Source organism: Cupressus sempervirens, chromosome 4 (genome assembly GCF_028749045.1).
Source record: "Cupressus sempervirens isolate cs-2001-9-10 chromosome 4, ASM2874904v1, whole genome shotgun sequence".
Lineage (NCBI taxonomy): Eukaryota > Viridiplantae > Streptophyta > Pinopsida > Cupressales > Cupressaceae > Cupressus > Cupressus sempervirens.
The window spans coordinates 601,373,349-601,395,735 of NC_143121.1; the positions used below are offsets into that span (position 1 = coordinate 601,373,349).

General features: G+C 35.2%; 1 protein-coding gene across 3 annotated transcripts in view; it reads left to right on the forward strand.

Moving 5' to 3' along the window:
• Positions 1-953: 953 nt before the first annotated feature.
• The window catches only part of FPA (RNA binding protein), an 82,449-nt gene continuing 61,015 nt past the window's right edge, over positions 954-22,387 (forward strand). For all 3 annotated transcript variants that reach the window (XM_089826111.1, XM_089826112.1, XM_089826113.1), the window contains exons 1-2: positions 954-1,278; positions 1,701-2,000. In XM_089826111.1, coding sequence (XP_089682237.1) covers positions 1,231-1,278; positions 1,701-2,000 — 348 coding nt within the window. In that variant the 5' untranslated portion in view covers positions 954-1,230. The remainder of the gene's footprint in view (positions 1,279-1,700; positions 2,001-22,387) is intronic.

The following is a 22,387-nucleotide window of genomic DNA, read 5'->3' on the forward strand; positions in this document are numbered from 1 at the left end:
ACAACAAAGGATCATTGCACTCATTTAGTGCCAAAGTCCTACTTGAGCCTACTAGGTCATCTTCCTTTCTATTGAGATCTTAAGCCAATAATTGATATAAATAGAAATGACGATAGAGATGTGTTGGTAGATAAACCACACTACCTCAAATCTCGTGAATGATATTAATGTAAAAGTGACAAAAAATAACATCATTGAGTGGATGGATGGTTAACTAGTGCAGATGGCCCACATGGACCTAGTGGGGGCCATCTTACAAATATACCTTAGTCTACAAGTGAAATCAGTGGGTTGTTGGTCTACTCCTTAATGGAATACACCCGTACGTTAGCTACATCTCATACTCTCATATCAAATAGCTACACTACTATAGTCTGGGTATAAACCCTTCCATAAAAAAATAAAAAAAACCACCTATTTTATAGGAGAAGGGCACTAGTAGTAAATCATGCTCCAATAATTATTCATATGTTGTAATAACCAATCTTTTTTTGGCTTAGTAATAAGTTTCACATCGACCAATTCGTTCATTTTTAGCTTATTTGGTCCATTTATGCTCCAATATTGGTATATTTGTCTACAAGTACTAGTTTAGTAATTTTGAAAGGATGGTTATCGAAATGTTTTCAAATAAGTTTCAAACGCCACTTTGAAATGACCACTTTTTGACCCTTCCACACATGTATTGTAAATACCTATAAGCCAAAAACCTAGCTATAAGTAGTTAAGCTGCACCAATAGACCATTTAAGATTTTAAGCACACAACCACGATAGATAGAGTACCCCACAACCAATATTGATACACTACACTTAAATCTGTACACGATTGAAATTATCACAATCTCACTAAACTCAATAATCCCTAAAATCTTTTGTTGATTAATTAGCCAGCTGCCGCAACCCCATAAAATGAGGACCATGGAAAAGTTCAGGCCAATGGAGAGCTGTCTCATTTCAAACATCTATAAAATGATAAGGCATCTCACACTGCTTCAATAGAGAAGTAAAAGCCCAACACGTGTTTACAATTTTTCCTGATCCCTTTCCATCAAATTTCAGAGACATAACCTCGATCGATTTAAGCTGTAAACCAAACCTATATACGTGGATATTCCCTCTAAAACCCTCCTTTGAGGTATATTCATTGTGTATACCTCGTTCTCCATTCACTTATATGCGCGGATAATTGCCGCGCACAGAGTCGGCGGATTGAATCCTCGAGGGAAGCGATGGCGGAATTACGAGGCGCCCCTACGCGTTACGGATTCTTTCATTCAGTAAGGGCTGAAACCCTAATTTCAAGATATGTAAATGTTGTATATTTCGATGCCATGAGAGTTTGATGTTCATTGCGTTAGTCTTATTTTTGATGTATAAGCGATGCACATGCTTCTCTTTGCATTATTCATTCTGCGTGCTCTCATTTTGACCTAAAATCTCTGTGCCTGCGTCCATTCTTGTTCATTCTGGTCTATTTTCGTCGTTTATTCCGACACATGTTCAATGTATGTACTCCTTTTTTTTTTCGAATTGTCCATGGTGTATGCATTCAGTTAGCTTAATTTTACATGCTTTCTGCGTTGGTGTATATTAGTTTGATACACGCTTTTCCGCCGCACTCCATGCATTGCCCTCTATTTTACATATATTCTTTGAATAGACTCTTCTTACGTAATTTGACATGTTTTCTGTTTTAAAGGCATCCCCGCCTATGAGTGGAGGGTTTATGGATCAAGGCCCCCGCCAAATGAGGGCGGAGGAGGAAGAATCTCTGCCATCACAGAATTTGTGGGTGGGCAATTTGACCGCCGACGTTACGGAGACTATGCTGATGGAAACATTTGCTAAATTCGGAGAAATTGATAATATAACGGCATACCCTCAACGAAACTATGCGTTTGTGTATTTTAAGCATATCGAGCATGCCATTGCTGCAAAGGAAGGCCTGCAAGGTGTCTCTCTGGGCGTCAGCAATCTTAAAATCGAGTTTTCCCGGGCCGTAAGTACATAAAACCCTAATTGTTAACGAATTACTCCGAGCATTGTTTTGTGACAAGATTTCTTCTTCTATTTTCCGGTATCTTTGCTTGCAGGGAATCAATTTTCATAATGAACTATTAGAAATTCATGCCAAGCACTTTCCCACAAATTTTTCCCTTTAAATTAAATGACCAATTAATTTTTTCTGTTTTTGCTTTGGTAAATTATTACTGTTGGGTACCCTTTGCTTCAAATGCCACCGTGTCTGGGTATCTCAACAAAGTTGGCCGAAACTTTCATCAAGACTTATATGTCGCTCCCGGAAAGTCGGGTTTGGTATTTAAGACTATTTCAAAAATCTTTTATCTGTTTGGGATTTAAACATGGGGTTACACTATTTCGGTACTTAACATATGGCTTCAGGGATTTGAACCCGGCCTCGACCATAATGTTCTGTACCATTTGGCTCCTCTACACAATCAAATTTGATCTATTGTTTTTATTAAATTTACTTTTACCTTCTGTTACCAGGTTGTGTTTGAACCATAACCTAACCTTGGTTGGTTCTGATCAGGTATGGATACTGGTTTGGGTTAGTGCCTTGCTTGGGGATTGGGAATTTGGTCCAGGTACACGACCCTGGATTGGGAATTGATGTTGTTTTAGGTCTGCAGTTGCATCGATTTTTCATGTTCTGTTGTGCTGATATAGGCCATTATGTTTTAATATAAAAATTTGACAATCGACATGAGTTACCTATAGTCAAGCTGTTGTCTGTACTTCATTTTGTACTTTTATGTTGTATGTGTGTGTGTGTATATTTGTCAGTAGCAAGGATTTGTTTGCGAAAGTACAACCCAATGCCTGAGCTCGCACCTTGGCTTTAAACTTTTGTTTAGCGAAGGAAGTGTGTTAAAATCCTGGATTCAATCTGGAATATTTGCTGCATCTAGGTGATTGTTTAGCCTTGCGAACCCTAATTTGTATGAGGAATTTCACACCCTAATTTGTATGAGGAATTTCACATACTTTTGAATTGCTACCCTTTTTAGTATCTTTGAATTAAATTTATTCATTATTATTATTTTTTTCTTTTTTTCCTTTCTTTTGGGTGGTGGGCCTGGGTTAATGTTATGGACAACTTTTATTGTTGTTAGGCAAGCTTTTGCCATGATTATAAGATTTGTACATGGATCATGTTTAAATGTCCCATTACTCATATCCTAAATATCTATAAGCATTTGTTATGTACTGAATAACCCCTTAAAATTTGCAAACATAAGCCATCCCCAAGTCAACACCATAATCATATTTTTAGTTTTTTTCTAAATGGATTAGTTTTATTTTTGAATGTACCGACTCATCATTATGTAATGGCCTTGTGACTTGGTCACTGGACTATGATACCACCATATTTAGGGTGGTGGATCTGAATATGACTTGCACTCTAAGTTTGCATATTTGAATTAATAATTATGCTAAGTCTGAGTAAAGTTACTTTAATTGTTATGCTGAAAGATAAATTTTGTTGTGCATTCTTAGTACAATCCCAATACTTGTGTTTTTCTCTATCTTTTTAACTTAAAACAAAATAATGATAATGCATATTTTGATTTTCGGTATGCCTGGCATCTACTGTTACCATGCCATCTGATACCTTTGGTTTTCTTATTCAGTGTTATGCAACAGCCTAGTTAATTTATATTAAACAGCATTGTTTTTAAAAGCTAGGTTTTTATAAGAAGTGTTGATTTTTGACTTTTGCTTGTGGTTCCTGAATATGATGTGTCTATTTGGAGATTGTACAAAATTTTATAATCTAGATCTTTATATTTAAAGAAGATTATAAAACAATATTTTGACATGTAAAGGTGCTTGTCAAGGGATGTAGAGGCATCTTTAAGTGTCATTTCCAAACTGACTTAACAGAAGTAAAACTAAACCAAACTAAATTATTCAGATAAAAAATCCTGCTATTAGTTAGATGGAAATAGAACTGTATTGAACTGGCAAATCGAGCCAACACAGAGACTAGGTTGCCTCCGATAAAAGCACTGCCTCCATCATCACTATGGTTTGCCGAATTTTCTTAGTTGATGCCTCTTGGGTTTATCTAGGCGATGTGTGATAATCCATCTGGAAATTGTTTGTGTGTCTTGATAATCTGAGTGAGTTTGTTAGCCGAATATCTTATCCTTCCGCATCAACATGTCTAGATCTTGACCAACATGCATTAAATTGACAACTAATTCAGGAATGTAGAGTCATGATTCTGTTGCTCTCATATTGAACCACCTGAAGATTTTTTGCTATCTGCTTTTTAACAACTGTAAACACAAACCTTAAAAAATCTTATTCAAAGAAGTGTTCTACCATGGCAGTGGGCATAGAGTTTCATGTGGTGTTTGTGTACATAGAAATAAAAAACAACTCACATGTATTTAAAAAAGCTAAAATAATAAAATGAAAGTATATCAGATAACCAATTATAGAAATAAAATATAAAATTATAAAATAAGCATAAATCAAAGCAAAAAATAAAAATAAAATTATATATATATATATATATATATATGCTGGGTATGAGCTGATTAACTTCTAATCTATGCAAAGTGTTAAAACTAGCAATCACAACTTGGTAAGCAATGAATATGCTGAAGAGTTATGGAAGGTCAATTAGGAAATATTTGGAGCATCCAAGGTATTAATAACGATGGCCTTTTGTTTAGAGGAGACCAATTATTTCAAATGAGAAATAGATGAACAAACGAGAACCATAAAAATATATTGGGAATGTATTCCCGAGTATATTATCTTAGGTGGTGGCAAAATTTTGGATTAAAGCCGCTTCAAAAACAAGAATCATTGAATTGGTTTGGAAGCACAACTGGATGCTAGTGCATGCCATCTTAGTGTTGTATTTGGTATTTCTCGAGTAAATTTTTTGAATGGAGACAATATAGTGTAACTTGTAAAGAATGGTTAATATCAGACATACTTGCACAAATGTTGGTAATGTTGTTCGTCAAGGTTGCAAGATATGTGAGCCCCTTCGCTTACATGTATTGGTGTACCTAGTAGAGACACGAACCTAACAAGCTTAGAAATTGTGTCCACTTGTACTTATAATTGTGTGAGTTTTAGGGCTATGTCAAAAAAATCTACATTTGGCCTTTTGAGAATAGGTGAAAGCATTTGAAAATCCTTCATATATAAGCTCTATTTACCCTTCTTTTTTCATCACTTACATAGGAGGAGGATATTTTGCAAAAGGAATGAACAATGACAATGGAAAGTTGGATTTTTCTTAAGCATATCAATTTAGTCATGCTCGTTTGGAAGACATAACCAACCAACAAACTTCTTTGCACATTGCGTTGAGGTTGCATCCTAGTGGTTGCTACTATCACATACATAACATAATTGGTATTGCTGCTATTGATGTTTGTAACTTGAACTTTTCTCCTACATCCTTGTATTTTTTTCTCCTTTCCTCCTTTGTATAGCATCCTAGAGGCTACTCCACTAATGGACCTCAACTTATATGTCACAAGCTGAGAGCAAAACTGAATTTAAAGAATTCATCTATTCCATATGGGGATTATAATGTTTCATCTTTCTAATGGACTTCAACCTATATGTCCCAAGCTGAGTGAAAAGCTGAAATTAAAGAATCATTTACATAACATAATTGGTATTGCTGCTTTTGATGTTTGTAACTTGAATTTTTCGCCTCCAGCCTTGTATTTTTTTTCCCTCCTTTCCTCCTTTGTATAGCATCCTAGAGGCTACTCCATTGATGGACCTCAGCTTATATGTCACAAGTTGAGTGTGAAGCTGAATTTAAAGAATTCATCTATTCCATATGGGAATTATAATGTTTCATCTTTGTTTGTAATGGACCTCAACCTATATGTCCCAAGCTGTGTGAAAAGCTGAAATCAAAGAATCATTTATTTCATATGGGAATTCCAAAATTTTGGCTTTAGTTTTTTTAATGAACATTTATCTATTTAATATATTTTATGTGATTTACAATATTTTTTAAAGTTATGAAATTTGTTGACTTTTACATTTAAATAAATAAATAAAATAAAATAAAATAAATATAAATAATTGATAAAAATTTTTACATTGCCACTTGACTTATTCATGCTTAGATTGTCACAAACTAGATAGCACCCTTCTCCCATATCATTCGATTACTAGGATATTGCCAAAACCCAGTGCTAATATCCTATAAGGTCTTTGATGATAACAAAATGCAGACATTCGTAAATCATTATGGTGCTAATATCCTATTAGGTCTTTGATGATAACAAAATACAGACATTCATAAGTCATTATTGTACTAACATTCCCTGCAAACCCCTAACAACTTTGCATTATAGAGCTAGAAATGATGGAGATTAAGTTGAGAGTGAACCTTATTTTTGGGTTCCAACTCTATGTTTAATTGGGTAGTTGAGGCCACGATCCCCATGAACCTCCATGCACTTTTTTCTTATGGTCAACCATTGGAATCCACTTTTTAAATTTCAAGTTGGGAGTCCTCTTCTTCCTATTCACCATTTTTGACTAGTCCCTTAACTTTTATAGGCTCGCTTTCAACCATCCTTTCCAAAAGCATCAAATCCCTCTAGTTTCTTCAAGAAGGCAATATTGTGGCAATTTGTCTACTTTATGCACTGGAATGCAGTGGCTCCAATGAGGAAGGAGCATTTTCTTCACCTCACCACCTGACTGTTAAAGTATGATAGCTATGGCCAGAAATTTGAAGGATAATTTGAATCATTTGCATACTATTAAAATCCCAAGTATATTATCGAATCTGTTTTGGCAGATTACTAGTGTCTTACAATAATCATTTCATGTTCTTTGTATTAATGAGATGCAAGGATCAAATCATATTAAGATTGATTATATTCCCCTGATCAGGGATCTCATAAAGCATGATTATTGTTAAGGAAAATTGTTATTTAATCCTTGAGTAGTGATTGGGTCTGTTCATAGATCTGAATCGGTGCAATTAAGGGACTTATTCTGAATGGACAAGTCCACTCATATATATATATATATATATATATATATATATATATATATATATATATATGGCCGACCTGCCAAATAGATATCGAAATCTATTAATATTCTATTCTGATAGTAGATCGACCATTGCCAATAATAATTAGAATTCAATATTGAGTATTTCTAAATAATGAAAATACAATACAAGATTGATTCAAACCATCATACTTGGATCTGAAACTGCTATTCCTAGTTAAGGAAGATTATTATTTATACAACTCTATAATAAAACCTATCTAATCTGATATAAACTTAATTACATTTACATGGTATTTATTATTTAGACAACTCTATAATAAACCCTATCTAATCTGATATAAACTTAATTACATTTACATGGTATCAGAGCCTTATTAAAAAGACCCAAATTAAATTTGAGCTATCAGATAACTTGCCATGATATTGCAGTCACATTCCATTCTTCAAAATGTCAAACATGATCAGATTTGATATCTTCTTGAAGGTGCAAACAACTTCACATCATTGAAGTTAAGAGTTATAATAAGTTAGATTCATTCTTGAAATACACGAAGATAGAACCTGAGTTTGAATGAGAAAAATCTCAATGGATTGAGAATAATGAAAAGGCTATGAAATTAATAGTAGATGCAGCTAGTGATCACATAGTACCTATATTAGCAAAATAGGTGATTGCATACCTTATGTTGAAATCCCTTGAGAGTACATTTGAAATAAATAACATTGGTAAAACGCTTGCACTAAATAGGCAAAACAATCACATGAGCACGAAGAAAGGATAATCCATCAATGTATATTTCATGAGAATAATTGAGTTGAGGGATCAACTGTGGACTGCTGGATATGAAATTGGTAGTAAAGAATTAACCCTAATAGCTTTAGGTGGCCTACCAGATTCATGGAAGTCATTTGTTCAAGGAATAAGTGCACGATCAAAACTTTCAAAATTTGACTGGTTAACATTTGATTGCCTACAAGAAGAAACTAGACATATGTCAAAAGGAAACAAAAAAAATCTATAGATGAGGATATTCATGTGTCTCAACACAAACTCCCATAAGAAAGGTAAGAAGAAGAATTTCAAAAGAAAAAAGATATTTTCTTGGAAAAGGTTCTTATAAGCAAATGAAAGATTTTTCTCAAGTTCAATGTTTTAGACGTTATCAATATGGACAATATGCTGTCAAGTGCCTTGACAAGACAAAGAACAAAGTGTCATTTGCTAAGGTTGGAAAAACAAATGCAAAAGATCACTGTGAGAAGTTTGTTTTCCACTCAACACTATCAAATTGCCTATCAAACAAATTTAACACTTGGGTGACTGATACTGAGTCATCAAGGCACATCACAAGATTCAGAGGTCACCTAAACACTATGGTGAAAGAAAATGATGAAGTAACTATTGGGGATGACTCTTCACGTCCTGTAAAAGGGGTTGGAACTTGAACCATTAAATTGGAATTATGTATCTCTAGTCAATTGATTGATGTCTTATTTGTACCTGGAATTAAGATAAATCTAGTCCCCATATTTGCCTTGGAAGACAATGGATATAGGGTCACCTTCATGGATGTAAATGTTTTGGCATGGCTAAAGAACTCTACATATAAGAAATCTAAAATCATAGGTATAAGGCAAGGAAACTTTTACAAACTTTACACTGAGACAAAACAAACCCTCATCCATGAGACTTTTGACTCAAATGAGATATGGAATTAAAGTTTAGGACATTCACTTTCATGTCCTAACCTCCATGGAAAAGTCTGTAACACGACTGTTCAAACTATATCAAATTCATAGTGGGCCATGCAAGGGGTGTGTCTTAGGGAAAAACGCTAAGGGAACTTTTTAAAATAGTTTGAGCAGAACCTAGAAGACAATAGATATAGGGTCACCTTAATGGATGGAAAGGTTTTGGCATGGCTAAATAAATCTACATATAAGAAAGCTAAAACTATAGGTATAGGGCAAGGATACTTATACAAACCCTACACTGAGACAAAACAAACCCTCATCCATGAGACTTTTGACTCAAATGAGATCTGGCATTAAAGGTTAGGACATTCACTTTCATGCCCTAACCTCCATGAAAAAGTTGGTAACAAGATTGTTCAAACTATATCAAACCTATAGTGGGACATGCAAAGGGCATGTCTTAGGGAAAAACACTAAGGGAACTTTTAAAAATAGTTTGAGCAGAACCAAAGATATATTAGAGTTAATCCACTCTGACTTATGTGAACCCATTTCTGCTCCCACCATGGGAGGGTTCCTATATATTGTAATTTTTGTAGATGACCTCTCTAGAAAGACCTAGATCTATTTTCTTAGGTGCAAAGAGTAAGAAGAGATCCTAAAAAGGTTCAAAGAGTTTAAAACCTAATAGAAAGCTCTTCTAAAAAGAAAATTAAAACAATGAGAACAGATAATGAGAAAGAATACACCACATAAATCTTTAAGGAATTTTGTGTTAATGCCGAGATTAAGAGGGAGTCTATTGTACCCTATAATCCTCAACAAAATGGTTAGCTGAGAGGAAAAATAGAACTATTGTAGAAGTTACCAAATCAATGATGTATGATCAAAACATAGATACCTCATTTTGGGCAGAAGCATCTAGAACAATTGTTTATATCCAAAATAGATGTCCCTGTTCTCACCTTAATAAAAGTCTTGAAGAGGCTTTTGTTGGTATAAAACCTGACATAAGCCACCTAAGGATATTTGGTTATTTTGTTTATATCCGTGTGCCTAAAGAGAAGAGGTCAAAATTAGAGCCATTTGGAAGGAAAGGAAGTTTTGCAGGCTATATTGAAACCTCAAAAGCCTACAAGATATACATACCTGGACAAAGAGAAATAGGATCGAGTAAAGATGTCATGTTTGAGGAAGACACTGCCTTCAAAAGGGCAAAGAGCCTCTAATGAGTTAGAACTTCATAATTCATCTAAAGATATGGAGGAGGAACCTACTCTTGAGTTTCAAAGGGTGTACTCAGAAGAAATTACAAATGAAAACCAAACTGCCTTTGAGAATCATAGGGAGTATCAAGAGGAAAATCAAAATAATAACAACAAGAAAAGATCACTTTGGGCTAGAAAAATGTTTGAGGAAGCTGAAAACTTTGCAGCACTCTAAGGAACTTTCAATGAAAGTAAGAGGCTTGATAGATTCTCAAGTTATGTTGCCTTAATGAGTGAAATCATATTTTCTGAACCTACTAGTTTAACAAAAGCTGTCAAACATAAAAGTATGGAAATAGGCCATGACAAAGGAGTATAAATCCATTTTGAAAAATGATGTATGGGATATAATACCTAGACTTAAAGAAAAATTTGTTCTCTGAGAAATGGCTCTTCAAAATTAAACATGATGTAGATGGTAGTATAGAGAAACACAAATCATGTATTGTTGCCAGAGGGTTCTTTCAAAAGGAAGGTATTGATTATGAGGAGACATTTGCACCTGTTGCACGATATACTTTTGTTAGAGCAGTCATAGCGATTGCAACAACAAAAAGTTGGAACATTCAACAAATGGATGTGTAAACTGCATTCTTGAATGGGACTATCAAAGAAAAAAGCTCTTTAGAACAACTTGAAGGTTTTGTGATTCATAATGCAACCTCACATTGTTGGCATAACTGATCTACAAGTTGTTGATGAGGAAAGGAACCAATGGATTGCATGTTCATTAGTTATACCATTTGTCGTTGATGTCAAAATGTTTGGCATATTATAAAAACTTGTTACCATATCTTTATAAAGTATACTATACAATGAAGTTGAGAAGGACATAGAGAAAGAATAGTAAGAGGAGACTTGTCGGGTAACTATTGGAATGAACAATCAGAAGCAGTGTTAGTGGTGGTATTTCCTATCGAACTATTAGAGACTCAAGGACTTATCAGAATAATGAATATCTTATTGGAGTAATGGGAAAGTCAAAATCCTCTTCATGAGGAATTACTGTTCTGTTCGTTGTGGGAGCTACGGGCGTGGGATCATAATAAGATTGGTCTCATTGTATCCAACTCAGGGAGACCTTGGATTGTCACGATTTTTGACTACTTCTGCGTAATTTTTATTTTATGGTTCAGATTTTCGTTTTGCCCTTTTGGTTGTGAGGTAGGGCTCTCTCGTTAAATTGTTTCGGCTCTATTTTTGCTTTTTTTTGGTAGTTGTTTGTTAGGAGGCTGAGAACTAGTGTTCCCCTTTGTTTTTGTATGCTAGCTCTACCCGATTGGGGTATGAGCATTTCCTTGTTTTCTGGGGTGAGGGTTTGGGGTTTCACATCGTTATGCTGGCCGTTTTGCATAGATGTCTGAACCCAAATTTTAATTAGGTTAAGGCAAAGAAGATTGTTCGTGAAGTTAATACATGAAAGGATAAAAGGAAGGAATTGTGGTCGTTGGATCTAGGTTTAGGGTTTTCATGATTTGTGATATACTTAAGGAAAGAAAGAAGACAAGTTTGATATTGTAACTAGAGGAAGTGTGATTGGAAAAAGGAAGAAGAGTAGAGGTTGTAGACAGAGCTATCGAAGCATAGCAGTAGTGAGTGGGTGGCAATCGAAGTTGAAAATAAAGGACAAGTAATGGTATGTAATTGTGTTGAACATATTTATTCTAATTTTGTTACTTTCTTATCATTGTGGTAGTCAAAATCCCTTAAAAGGGTGGCCCTAATTGGTCTATTGTAAAACCTTTAACAAGGTAGCATTCTTAGATTAGAGTGTTGAAATCCTTTAGCAAGGTTACTCCTAACAGATGTAGAGGAAAATCCTTTAACAATGTTTTGTAACCCTTAATCGGGCAAGCTCCTAATAGAGCGTATTCCAGAAGAGTACAATTGTTTGTGAGCACTGATCTCACATCATGGTTTTCACACAAATCAAGATTCCACTAGATAAATATAGGCGTCATTGTTGTGTGATTGCTTTTATTGATATGTATGAATGATTAAAGCACTTAATCGATAATGATGTTTATAGGCACAATTGAATCTTATCGATAACAATATTGAAAGTTGTTAAAAAGTTGAATTTGGTGATTATTGATTCACCACCCTCTCTCAGTAGTTAATCCTATACCTGTAATTGGTGTTAGAGCTTAGGTCCTTGATTTGGAAGTTTAATTGCTAAGGGAAAAGAACTCAAGATGTATAGGAAGGATGCCCCAAAGTTAAATAAGTATGAAGACGATTTTGGAATGTGGGCCAACATGATGAAATTGCACCTATTAGGAGTTGGAGACAATGTAGAAGAATATCTTATTGCAGAATATACGGAACCAACTAGTACTCTTGATGATGTGTAGAACAAGGCAAAACTAGTACACAAAACAATAGTGATAGAATTGGCTAGTGCTTTGAAAAACTCTAAGTATGTTGATATTCATGATCTACTAACAACTAATCAGATGTGGGACAACCTACTAAAAGTACACGGTGGAGATGAGCATGTTCTGGAAGCAAAAGTAGAGGGAATGAAAGGAAAATTGGATGCTATGAGAATGCATGAAAATGAGACCATTGCTTAGTATGAGACAAGAATCAAGGAGATTGTTGCTGCAATCAAAGAAGCTGGTGGAACAATCGAAGCAAGTCAAGTTGTAAGTAAAATGCTGAGAAGCTTGCCTAACAGATATGCAATTAGAGTTTTTGCTATACTAGAGCTGAGAACAATTGAAAAGAGCCAAATTACAATTGATTCTCTTTTTGGTAGGCTAACAATGTTTGAATTAAGCAACTATGATAATAGCCAATCTACTAGTGAAGTGGCCTTTTAAGCTTTAGTGAGTGAAGGGCAACACCAAGAAGAAGATTTGATGATGATGATAAATATAAAGGACTAGCAGCCAACCGAAAAGAAAGAACTGGAAGAGTTGGAAGCCTTGATCACTAAAAGATTTTTGAAAGGCAAAGGTATATACAAAGGAAATAGCCCTATTGCGTGGTAGAATTGTAGGCAAATCAATCATTTTGAACATAGATGTCCCAACAAATTGAGGAAAGGGTAAAACAAAGACAAGGTGAACCAATACAAAAAGCACAAAATTTTTGGACAAGAAGGCAAGGTGTGTTACATAGCTGAGGATGAAGAGAATGAAGTTGATGTTGATGGAGAAAACAATGACGAGGGAATAGTTTTTGTTGTTGTGAAAGAAGAGTCATCTTCCGACAAAGATGTTATTGGAGAGAAGAAGACATTAATCTCAAGCATGGACAAAAATAACGATTGGATCGTTGATAGTAGTTGCTCTCACCACATGAGTGGAGATAAGGATAAATTTTGAATGATGGAGTAATGCAATGGAGGTTCAATAAAGTTTGGAAACAAATCACCTTGCGTAATTTGAGGAAAAGGTACAATTAATCTAATTGATGATATCATTTGTGATGAAGTTTATTGGGCATATGGTTTACAATATAATCTTTTAAGCGTTTCTCAATCGAATAACAAAGGTTTTAAATTTGAGTTTAGTAATGGAAAATGTAGAATATCTGAAAATAATGGAAAATTGGTTGCTACCAATGAACATATTTTAAAGGCAATCTTTTCAAGTGGCACATCTCACTCGGTCATTATTTGTTTGCAAAAATAGAAGAAAAGTTGGTTATGGCATAAGGATTGTGTCATGTAAACTTTATAATCTAGAAAAAGTGAGTAAAAAGAAAAGTGTTTGAGAAAAGATGATAGTGAATAAACTGGAAAATGTTTGATGTAAGGAGTGTCAGTTTGGAAAAATGACTTGTTCAATTTTTTCAAGCAAAGAATATTCAACTCAAAACATATGGGATTTAGTACACAGATCTTTGTGGTCCTATTGGTCGTGAAAGCTATCACGAAGACAAATACTTTATACTATTTTTTGATGATTATTCAAGGATGATGTTTGTTATGTTCTTGAAGACAAAATTAGAAGCATTTGATACATTTAGAAAATATAAGGCAAGAGTGGAGAAAGAAACAACAGAACTTTGAAATGTCTTAGGTGAGAAAGAGGAGGTGAATTCGCATCTAACGAGCTCAACAAATATTGTGAGGAAAATGGAATCAAAAGACATTTGACAACATAGAGAACACCCTAACAGAATGGTCTTGTAGAAAGGAGAAACACATCCATAGTTGAATATGCAAGAACTTTTTAAAGTTAGAGCAAGGTATCACACAAGTTTGGGAGAGAAGCCATTAGTATAGCAGTCTATACACTTAATCGAGCATAACTTAGAAAAGGAGTAAACAAGACACCCTATGAAGTCTATTATGGTCGGGCACCCAATGTTAGCTATTTTAGAATCTTTGCAAGCAAGTTTTATATTAAGAAGGTTGAAAGAAGTGGAAACTTTGACAAAAAGAGCGAAGGAGGGATTTTTCTAGGATACTCAACCAAAAGTAAAGCAGACAAATGTTTAAACTTGAAGACTGTTATTTTTAGGATCGCTGCAAATGTACTAACAATTTCCATTGTATTGATTGTGTTCCAAATGCAAATGAAGGCTTATAAATATGAGAGGAGGAGATATGTTTCATGAAGAGACATGTCTCTACAATTAATCATCACTAGTTAACATATTAATATAATAGTAATATAAATAACCATATATCAATATATTATTATATTGTTATATAATAATATATAATATATATTATTATATTGTTATATAATAGTATATATATAATATATACTATATATATAAGATATTTATCTTAAAGATGATTTACCATTAACGAGGTATCTCAAGTTAAAATCAATCCGACAGAAGCTACAACCTTAACACTCCCTCTTAGCTAGGGAGGATTTATAGAACAAATTATGCTCCTAGGAATATGAAGAGATATCATCTCAGTATGATATTCAATTTTCTATGAGGCTAAATTTCTCACCTCTCATAACACAATTGAAGCAATTTTCATAACTTTAATATAGACTTAAACACCACCTTAAGTGTGGTCTAGAATAGTAACTATGTCATGGTGTCCAACAAGATCTGGCCCAAAGAACCATAACAAGTTGGTTATCATGGTGTCTGGCAAAATTCGGCCCAAAGAACCATGATAATAGGGCTACCATTATAAGATCGCCACCTTACAATGGGTACCTTCTGTCTATTCGTTATCATAATTTCCAACACTTTGGGACAACAATTTAATAAAGTCTATCATGATAACAGGTCTACCATTTATAAGATCGTCATCTTATAATGGTTACCTTCTGTTTATATATGTCAATGAAAGATTGTCACCTTTCATTATATATCACATGTTAAATAGTAACCACCATGAACCTAGTTAGAGGGTGGTACAAAGGTTTTCACCTTAATTTTCTCTCACAGAGAAGAATGCATTACAAGGAGTTTTACTTGGGACTGCTCCTCATAGAGAAGATATCATTCACTAAAGATTGCACCTTAAAAAATTCTTCTTTTGAACAATGATCCTAAGAAGTCAGGTCTAGTAGTTACTCCATTAGAGGCTCTCTTCCCCTAAGGATTCTTGTCACACTCACTTCGAGTCTGCTATCAATCTTCTGATTTGCTAGTGGTAAGTCAATACATCCCATGATGCACTCAAGAATAGGCCCCTCAAAATCATGCAGTCACACACATGTATTTCTAGACTGCCTCTGAGTATTAATCTTCTGAGCTCCTGCATTGCCTTAGGAGAAGTGTCATACTCCCTCTTAATGTAGAAGGATACTCATAATCTCAATCGTCAAAAATGTTTGCTTCAAGAGCCTCACTTTATCCATCTTGATCATTAGGGTCTTTGGAGCCACTATCATTAGATTGAGTTTGCACAATATTTGGTAGCATATGTAAAGTACCTATCTTCTTTTCTTGTAAGAATATCCTCAAACATAAAGGAAAAAATCAAAGCAAATAACCCTTATAGTATGTATAGAATTACAAATAAGAGAGAGACTACAAAGAGTAGATAAATGTAAAAGATAAAAATACTTATTTGCACAAGAAGATTTAAATTATTTGAGAATGGAACATCTCCCCTCTAAATAAGGTTCAAGTGGGAATGGAACATTGACTATTATTCCCCCACAATGTAAAATTTCCACTGATTCTTATATTGTTTGAACAATTTTGTATCAAATATGACAACACCTTTCTGAGTTCCAACTTGCTCTTTTCATCCAAACATTTATTTAGTTTAACAATAGAAGCAAACATGTCCTTCCATTTTATCAAACTCATCCACAATATGCCAATATCTTGATTAAGTATGATTGTGCCACATGAATGATTCTACAACTCCTACATCAAGTTTCATTCATCAAGGAGAGACTTGTACATGGTTTAGATGAATTCTTAAAAACTTCATTAACGTCTCACAACAACTCAAATTTCCTTACAATAACTCTTGCAAATACAAGTGACATCATTTAGAAGTCATCACTTCCTCATGATGTACACAAGAGGTAGGCCCATTAAAATCACATGGTCACGATGTATGAATCATGGTCCTCATGACAGTGGCAATTTATTAATTACTAGAGAAATCCATCTCAACATTGTTTACTCCCTCTTAATCAATAAGACCGAGATCACTGAAGATTAACTAAATAACATCCTGAGTCTTCTTCCTCTCTTTCAAGATCGTCTGAAATATCAACCTCTCTCTGATTCTCGATCTCCCTCTTTTTCCTGTAATAACATTCTTGGAGGAAAAGATCAAGGCACATAGCTCTTATCAAAAAATATTGATAAGATCTTTTCAATTCTCAAAATAAGATCTTTTCAATAATAACATAGATAATATATATATCCATTTAAATAGATTAAAATTATCTTTTCAATTATAATAATTTATAAATTTTCCTTTGATTACACCAATTATCCTAAAAAAATGTACCCATAATAAGCAATGATATTATTAATTATTAATCATAAATGACTTTAAGTTAATCCCTATCTCAAATTTATATATATATATATATATATATATATATATATATATATATATATATATATATATGTGCAACTATACCACAACATCTTCAAATAATTAATAGTAATGGAAACAAGAATTTGATATATATATCATACCTTGTTTAATAAAATATTTAAAATAAAAAATAAAATGACATTCATATATTTCCTTATTTCACAAAGTATAATTCATACCTTTCTTAGTACCTGTAGTGTGTTTAGATTTGGTCAGACTCAGATTCTCCTATCCCTTTTGGTGGTCTTATCAATGCATTTCTCCCCAAAATATGAACTATTTATGTTTCCTTTTCTATGTCGGGTGGAATATGTCACTATACTTTCTTTCTTATATGACACCTACCCTATGTTTTTAACTTTCTACGTGGACAGTGTCTTTGTTTGCTATGTAATGTTGGGATAAGTAACTTGCATATTTGTCCCAAGATTTGCATTTGATGTGTGTAAAGGCATTCGACTTATTGTCACACTTTTCCAATGATTTTCCTTACTCAAGCATAGATATCCTTGAGTCACTGATATCTGTGGAGTAGGTTTCAATGGTGAACGCTAGTCACATAGTTCTTGGATTATCTTCCTGAACAATATTAAAGAATCAAATTTAGCAGGTGCCGAGTTCTCCATAAACACTAAAGAGAAATCTTCATTATCATTTCTATCATTTTAAATTTTTGACTCTATATGCACTTATGTGGCAGGCTCATTATTTTATCGTCGATATCTTCCCACTCATGCATACTTCTTCCCTTTATTTTGGCCATTATCTCATTCACATCTAGCCATTTATATAGGGTTACTCATCTGTCACACCGCAACGATAGCCAGTTATACGAGGATCTCAATTCCTGTATTGGCACTTTGAGATTCCATTTATTACTCATCTAGCCATTTATACGTTAGCACTATAAGCTATTTATACAAGGGAACAAACCTCAAGTACTGGCACTACAAGATTTCACCAATCCATCTTAACCATTTTTGTAAAGACGACTCCCAACTCTAGATTGGCACGAAATCATTTATATAGAGACAAGCAATTTCCTTATACTAGCACCATAGGTTCTTAATCATTTTGTAAGAAATATCTTCTATACATGCAACATGATGTCCTTTATTGTTATTGGTTATCGTGGCACAGTTATTTAGCTCATGTATGGAGGGTTTCAATGCTCAATCACCTTCGATGCTCATGGCCTTTGTTAGACCTGCACTAATATATTGGTGCATCATCTACTTAACCATCTTCCCTGTCCGCAATGTTCAAAGACTTATTGATCCACGCCACCTCTTCACATGAATTCACTTAGTTTTGACTCTCCATGATGAATCCCCCTACTTCTTAATTATGTATCCTTTAACCTATGGTTGGCAGGTTATGTAACACCAAGTATGCTAAATGTGTGTTTGGTTTACTTGCTTATGAAAGGAACATATTCTCCACTTGGACAATAAAAGATGATATTCCTCTACAAGAAAACTTGTCTTGCTCCACATCTGCGTATTGAACGTCAAGATGTACCTCCTAATGTTTTGATAGCTTCCTAAACCCCTTGTACTCCTCCCCTTATTTATTCAGAGACTGATGACTCTCTTCCTTAATCCTCTATATCTCAATATTTTCGTACCTCCTTATCCTATATAGGTGGCATAGTACTTTGTGGGATCCTCCTAATATATTCGGTGATTAGGTTTTTCCTTTCCACATGGTAGGTTCCACTTGAATCATGGGTTGTGTTGTGGTTTCACAACGCACACCCCATTTCACTCAGAAATGGGGACCACCTACTTTAATCCTTTTAGCTTTGTAGATCCCTAGTCTAGAGTTTGAGTCTTGTTTGGGGTTTTACCTAGTGTTTTTACCTAATTTGGCGTCTACCCAGAAACCTAGATTCCCGAAAACCGTGTTCTGAAGGAGGAAAGTTATTTTTAATAAAGGAGAGCACTAATGTTCCTTGCTTAAGGAAAGCACATTACTCTTGTAAGTGTGCAGCCGCACACTTGCACAATTGCGCACCTCCAAGAGGTGCGCTGAACCCTGGGCTTGTAAAGCTCGGGACTTTGCCCCTCTCTGTACTCATTCTTTCCTCCGAGCTCTTGCTACCACACCTGTGCACCTCGCTAGTTGTGCCACTCTGCTCCGTCACCAACATACAAAGCACTCATACGTTAAAAACAACTAAGGTAAAGGTGCACACCTTTTTCAAAACTTTAACAAAACAAAAACAAAAACCTAAAGCTAACACAAAGCATCACCAAGTGAAAGGTGCACACATGCGCACCTTTCAAAAGGTAAGCTTCATAAACAAACATGGAAAAGGGTGCACACATAACACACCCCTTTCAACACTTGTATTCCTTAGCATGTCATAAGGGTGCGCACGTAGCGCACCCTATGAGGTATATTAGGCGTGCACCCTTAGTATTAAGGTTTTGTGTAGGATATAGCACACCTAGCTCACCTCAGAGGTGCATAAGGTGCGCCTTTTTTTCTTGTCTTCTAGAGACAAAAAATAGGTTTTTTGGTGTTTTTTAATAGTTTTTAGTAATTAGGGTTTTTGGGTCATAACTTTTTAGTAATTAGGGTTTAGTTGAATTAGTTTTCTCCACCTCCGGACCAATGGATGTTGATTGTATGCAGATTCAATGGCTTCTTCATTGTCTTCCCTCGTTGCAAAGATGCAACCAAAACCAATAGTTTTCAAATTTCAAGGTGTTCTAGCAAAATCATGCTTCCAGGATGAATATTTAGAGATCCAGGACATTGAACTCGGCCATATTGATTGGTGTGCCATATTGATTGGAACACCTTCCTAGTTTTATGTAACAAACCAATCGAGAGGTCTCCAATGATATCTGCTCTTATCAGATCAAGGCTAGTCAATGCAGTGTCACACCCAGTATCAATATTGTCTGCAGAATTGATCATGGCATTGGCGGAGAACTATGTCTCAGAAGAAAGGGTTCTGAAAAGTATAACTGGAGAGATCGTGCTAGATTTGAGACCTAAGAACATATAGAAGGTATTCCATCTTTCGAGAGCATATCAGTATATCAGATTGACATATCATCAGGCAGAAAGATGGTACAGAGAGCATGGAGAGGAAGCATCTGAAATCATTCAATCCTTGTATCTCATTGAGAAGACTCCTCTTGGACGAAAAGCAGCCAAAATGGACATGACAAGGGGTTATATGAAAGACGATATCAGATATTCTATAGTACTTTGAGTAGAGTCATGGGGTTACCAGCATCAGGACACCTGAATATATGGATGGTACACTTCATCGAGACCATCAGAACAACGAAAATGCCAATTGATTGGGCATCAATTCTTAGTGAGAATTTAGATGAGCAATTGGTGGCAGTCAAGAACAACCTAAAGTTCTATATGACATCTTATTTGGTGTACCTGTTAGTTGCAAGAGCAACATATTATTTGGGATTGTTCAAAAAAGGCAAGATGCAAGATGCAAACGCATGGCCTTATATAGTGTATCCCCACTTGGTGAAGAAAAATCTTTCAGAGGACAGTAAAGAGTATAGAATAGTGAATGATGCCTTCATTTTCGCAATAATTTGATTCATTGAGGGAGATTATGTGAAAAGAATGTCAGATGAGGCAACGACAAAGATTATAGAGATCAGTACTTATTACATCCAATTTAAGTGAAGCATGATATTTCGACTTTTGAGTCTGAGTGGGATCAGTATCCCTTGGAGGAATATAATTCTCCTCGTCCCTATTTTGATAACATTGGAAGAGTTCAGTACTTGGTAGGGAAACAGTTCCAACATAAAGATGCCATAGAGGACCATTGGATGAACGCAATGGATGACTACAAAATCCGAATAAGGGATTATTGTAGGATGACTCTCTATTTGGCAGGCAATGCCTTGAAAATAAAGGTCCCTTTAAAGATAGTACAACAAGATACTGAAGAGGTCCTAGATCCATTGTACAACAGAGATAAGATCTTTGATCGACCTATTATGAATGCAGAAATTGATAAAGAGGAAAATTCAGATATTAATCATAGGGCAATTGACCAAGGATTGGATTAAAAGACCATTCAAGCTAGATGTGGTTCCGCAAATTGAGAATGTAGAAGTCACACAGACTCAGGATAATCCTCAAGTGCCATCACTAGAAGAAGGGCAAGGAACTGAAGCAGAAGTCCAAGAAGTGTCTCAGCCTGCACAAGAGGTAGAAGCATCCCCATCCACTTCCAAGAGAAGAAAGATCAAAACTCCAGTTAAATGAGACAAAAGGTGATAAGAAAGGTTGTTCCTTTTCCATCAGTTCCATGAGTTATTCCAAAAGAGGAAGAAGGGGATGATGAAGATGAAGAAGCTAACCTTCCCTTGCGTCAGAGGACTCGTCTTGCTAGGGCTACAGAGTTGGAATGGAGAAGAAGCTCCACTATTACACCACCGTCCATTCCTACACAGCCTATTAAGTTTACAACTTCTAAGGATGAGTTGCAACAATGGATTGATAAGTAGGAGGATGGAGGGGCTGATGCCTTTAAAATGTCAGATTTTGATTTCATGCCGGTAGGTACTGAGTTGGTAGGCGACAAGATAAGGTATACTCCAACAAATCAACCTCCACAAGAGGAATCAATTGCCACCTCAGTCACTAGGACCTTCAAGTGTTCCACCATCATTAAGTGAAGATTTGTTTTGCTTGGATAAAGGTTCAGCTACTCCTCTCCCTTCGGGTAATGAAGAACAAGTGCAAGCCAAACAGGAAGAAGAGCCACAACAAATACCTGTTGATGAAGTGTCAGAGGAAGGACAAATATGTGAGGAGCCTTAACAGACTTCCCAAGATACAGAGGTGAGGATTGTGGAGTTGGTAGATACAGAGACGCCCGATGTGGATCTCTCACAAAAGGAGAAGACTCCGAAGAGGAGTGATAAAGGGAAAGGCCTAACAAAACAAACTCCTAAAGGTAAATCTCCGATGGTAAATACTCCGAGATGGTTGAGGAAAGAAGTGATGGTTGAAAACCAAAGGCAGTAGTATTCTACTGAGGAAGAGGGAATGAGAGAATTAATTGAAGCTCTTAAGAAACTTGAATTACTTGTAGGTGATGCACAAACACTAGCCTTTGTAATGAGTGCTCAAAATTAGGACTTGTTCGCCCATGTTGCTATTCTTCCTTCGCATGCAAATATTGAGGATTTGACTCCAAAAGATTATCAAATTAGGGACATCGTGCTAGGAAAACCCGTTGTGAATACTGTCAAATTAATGGTTACTATAGGAATCACTTAGAACAAGATGAGTTTGAATTGATAACCCTTCAGAAGCAGAATGAGATCCTAAGGGGATATCTGAATGAAGTAGTTGGTCCGTTGGATCTTGAAAATC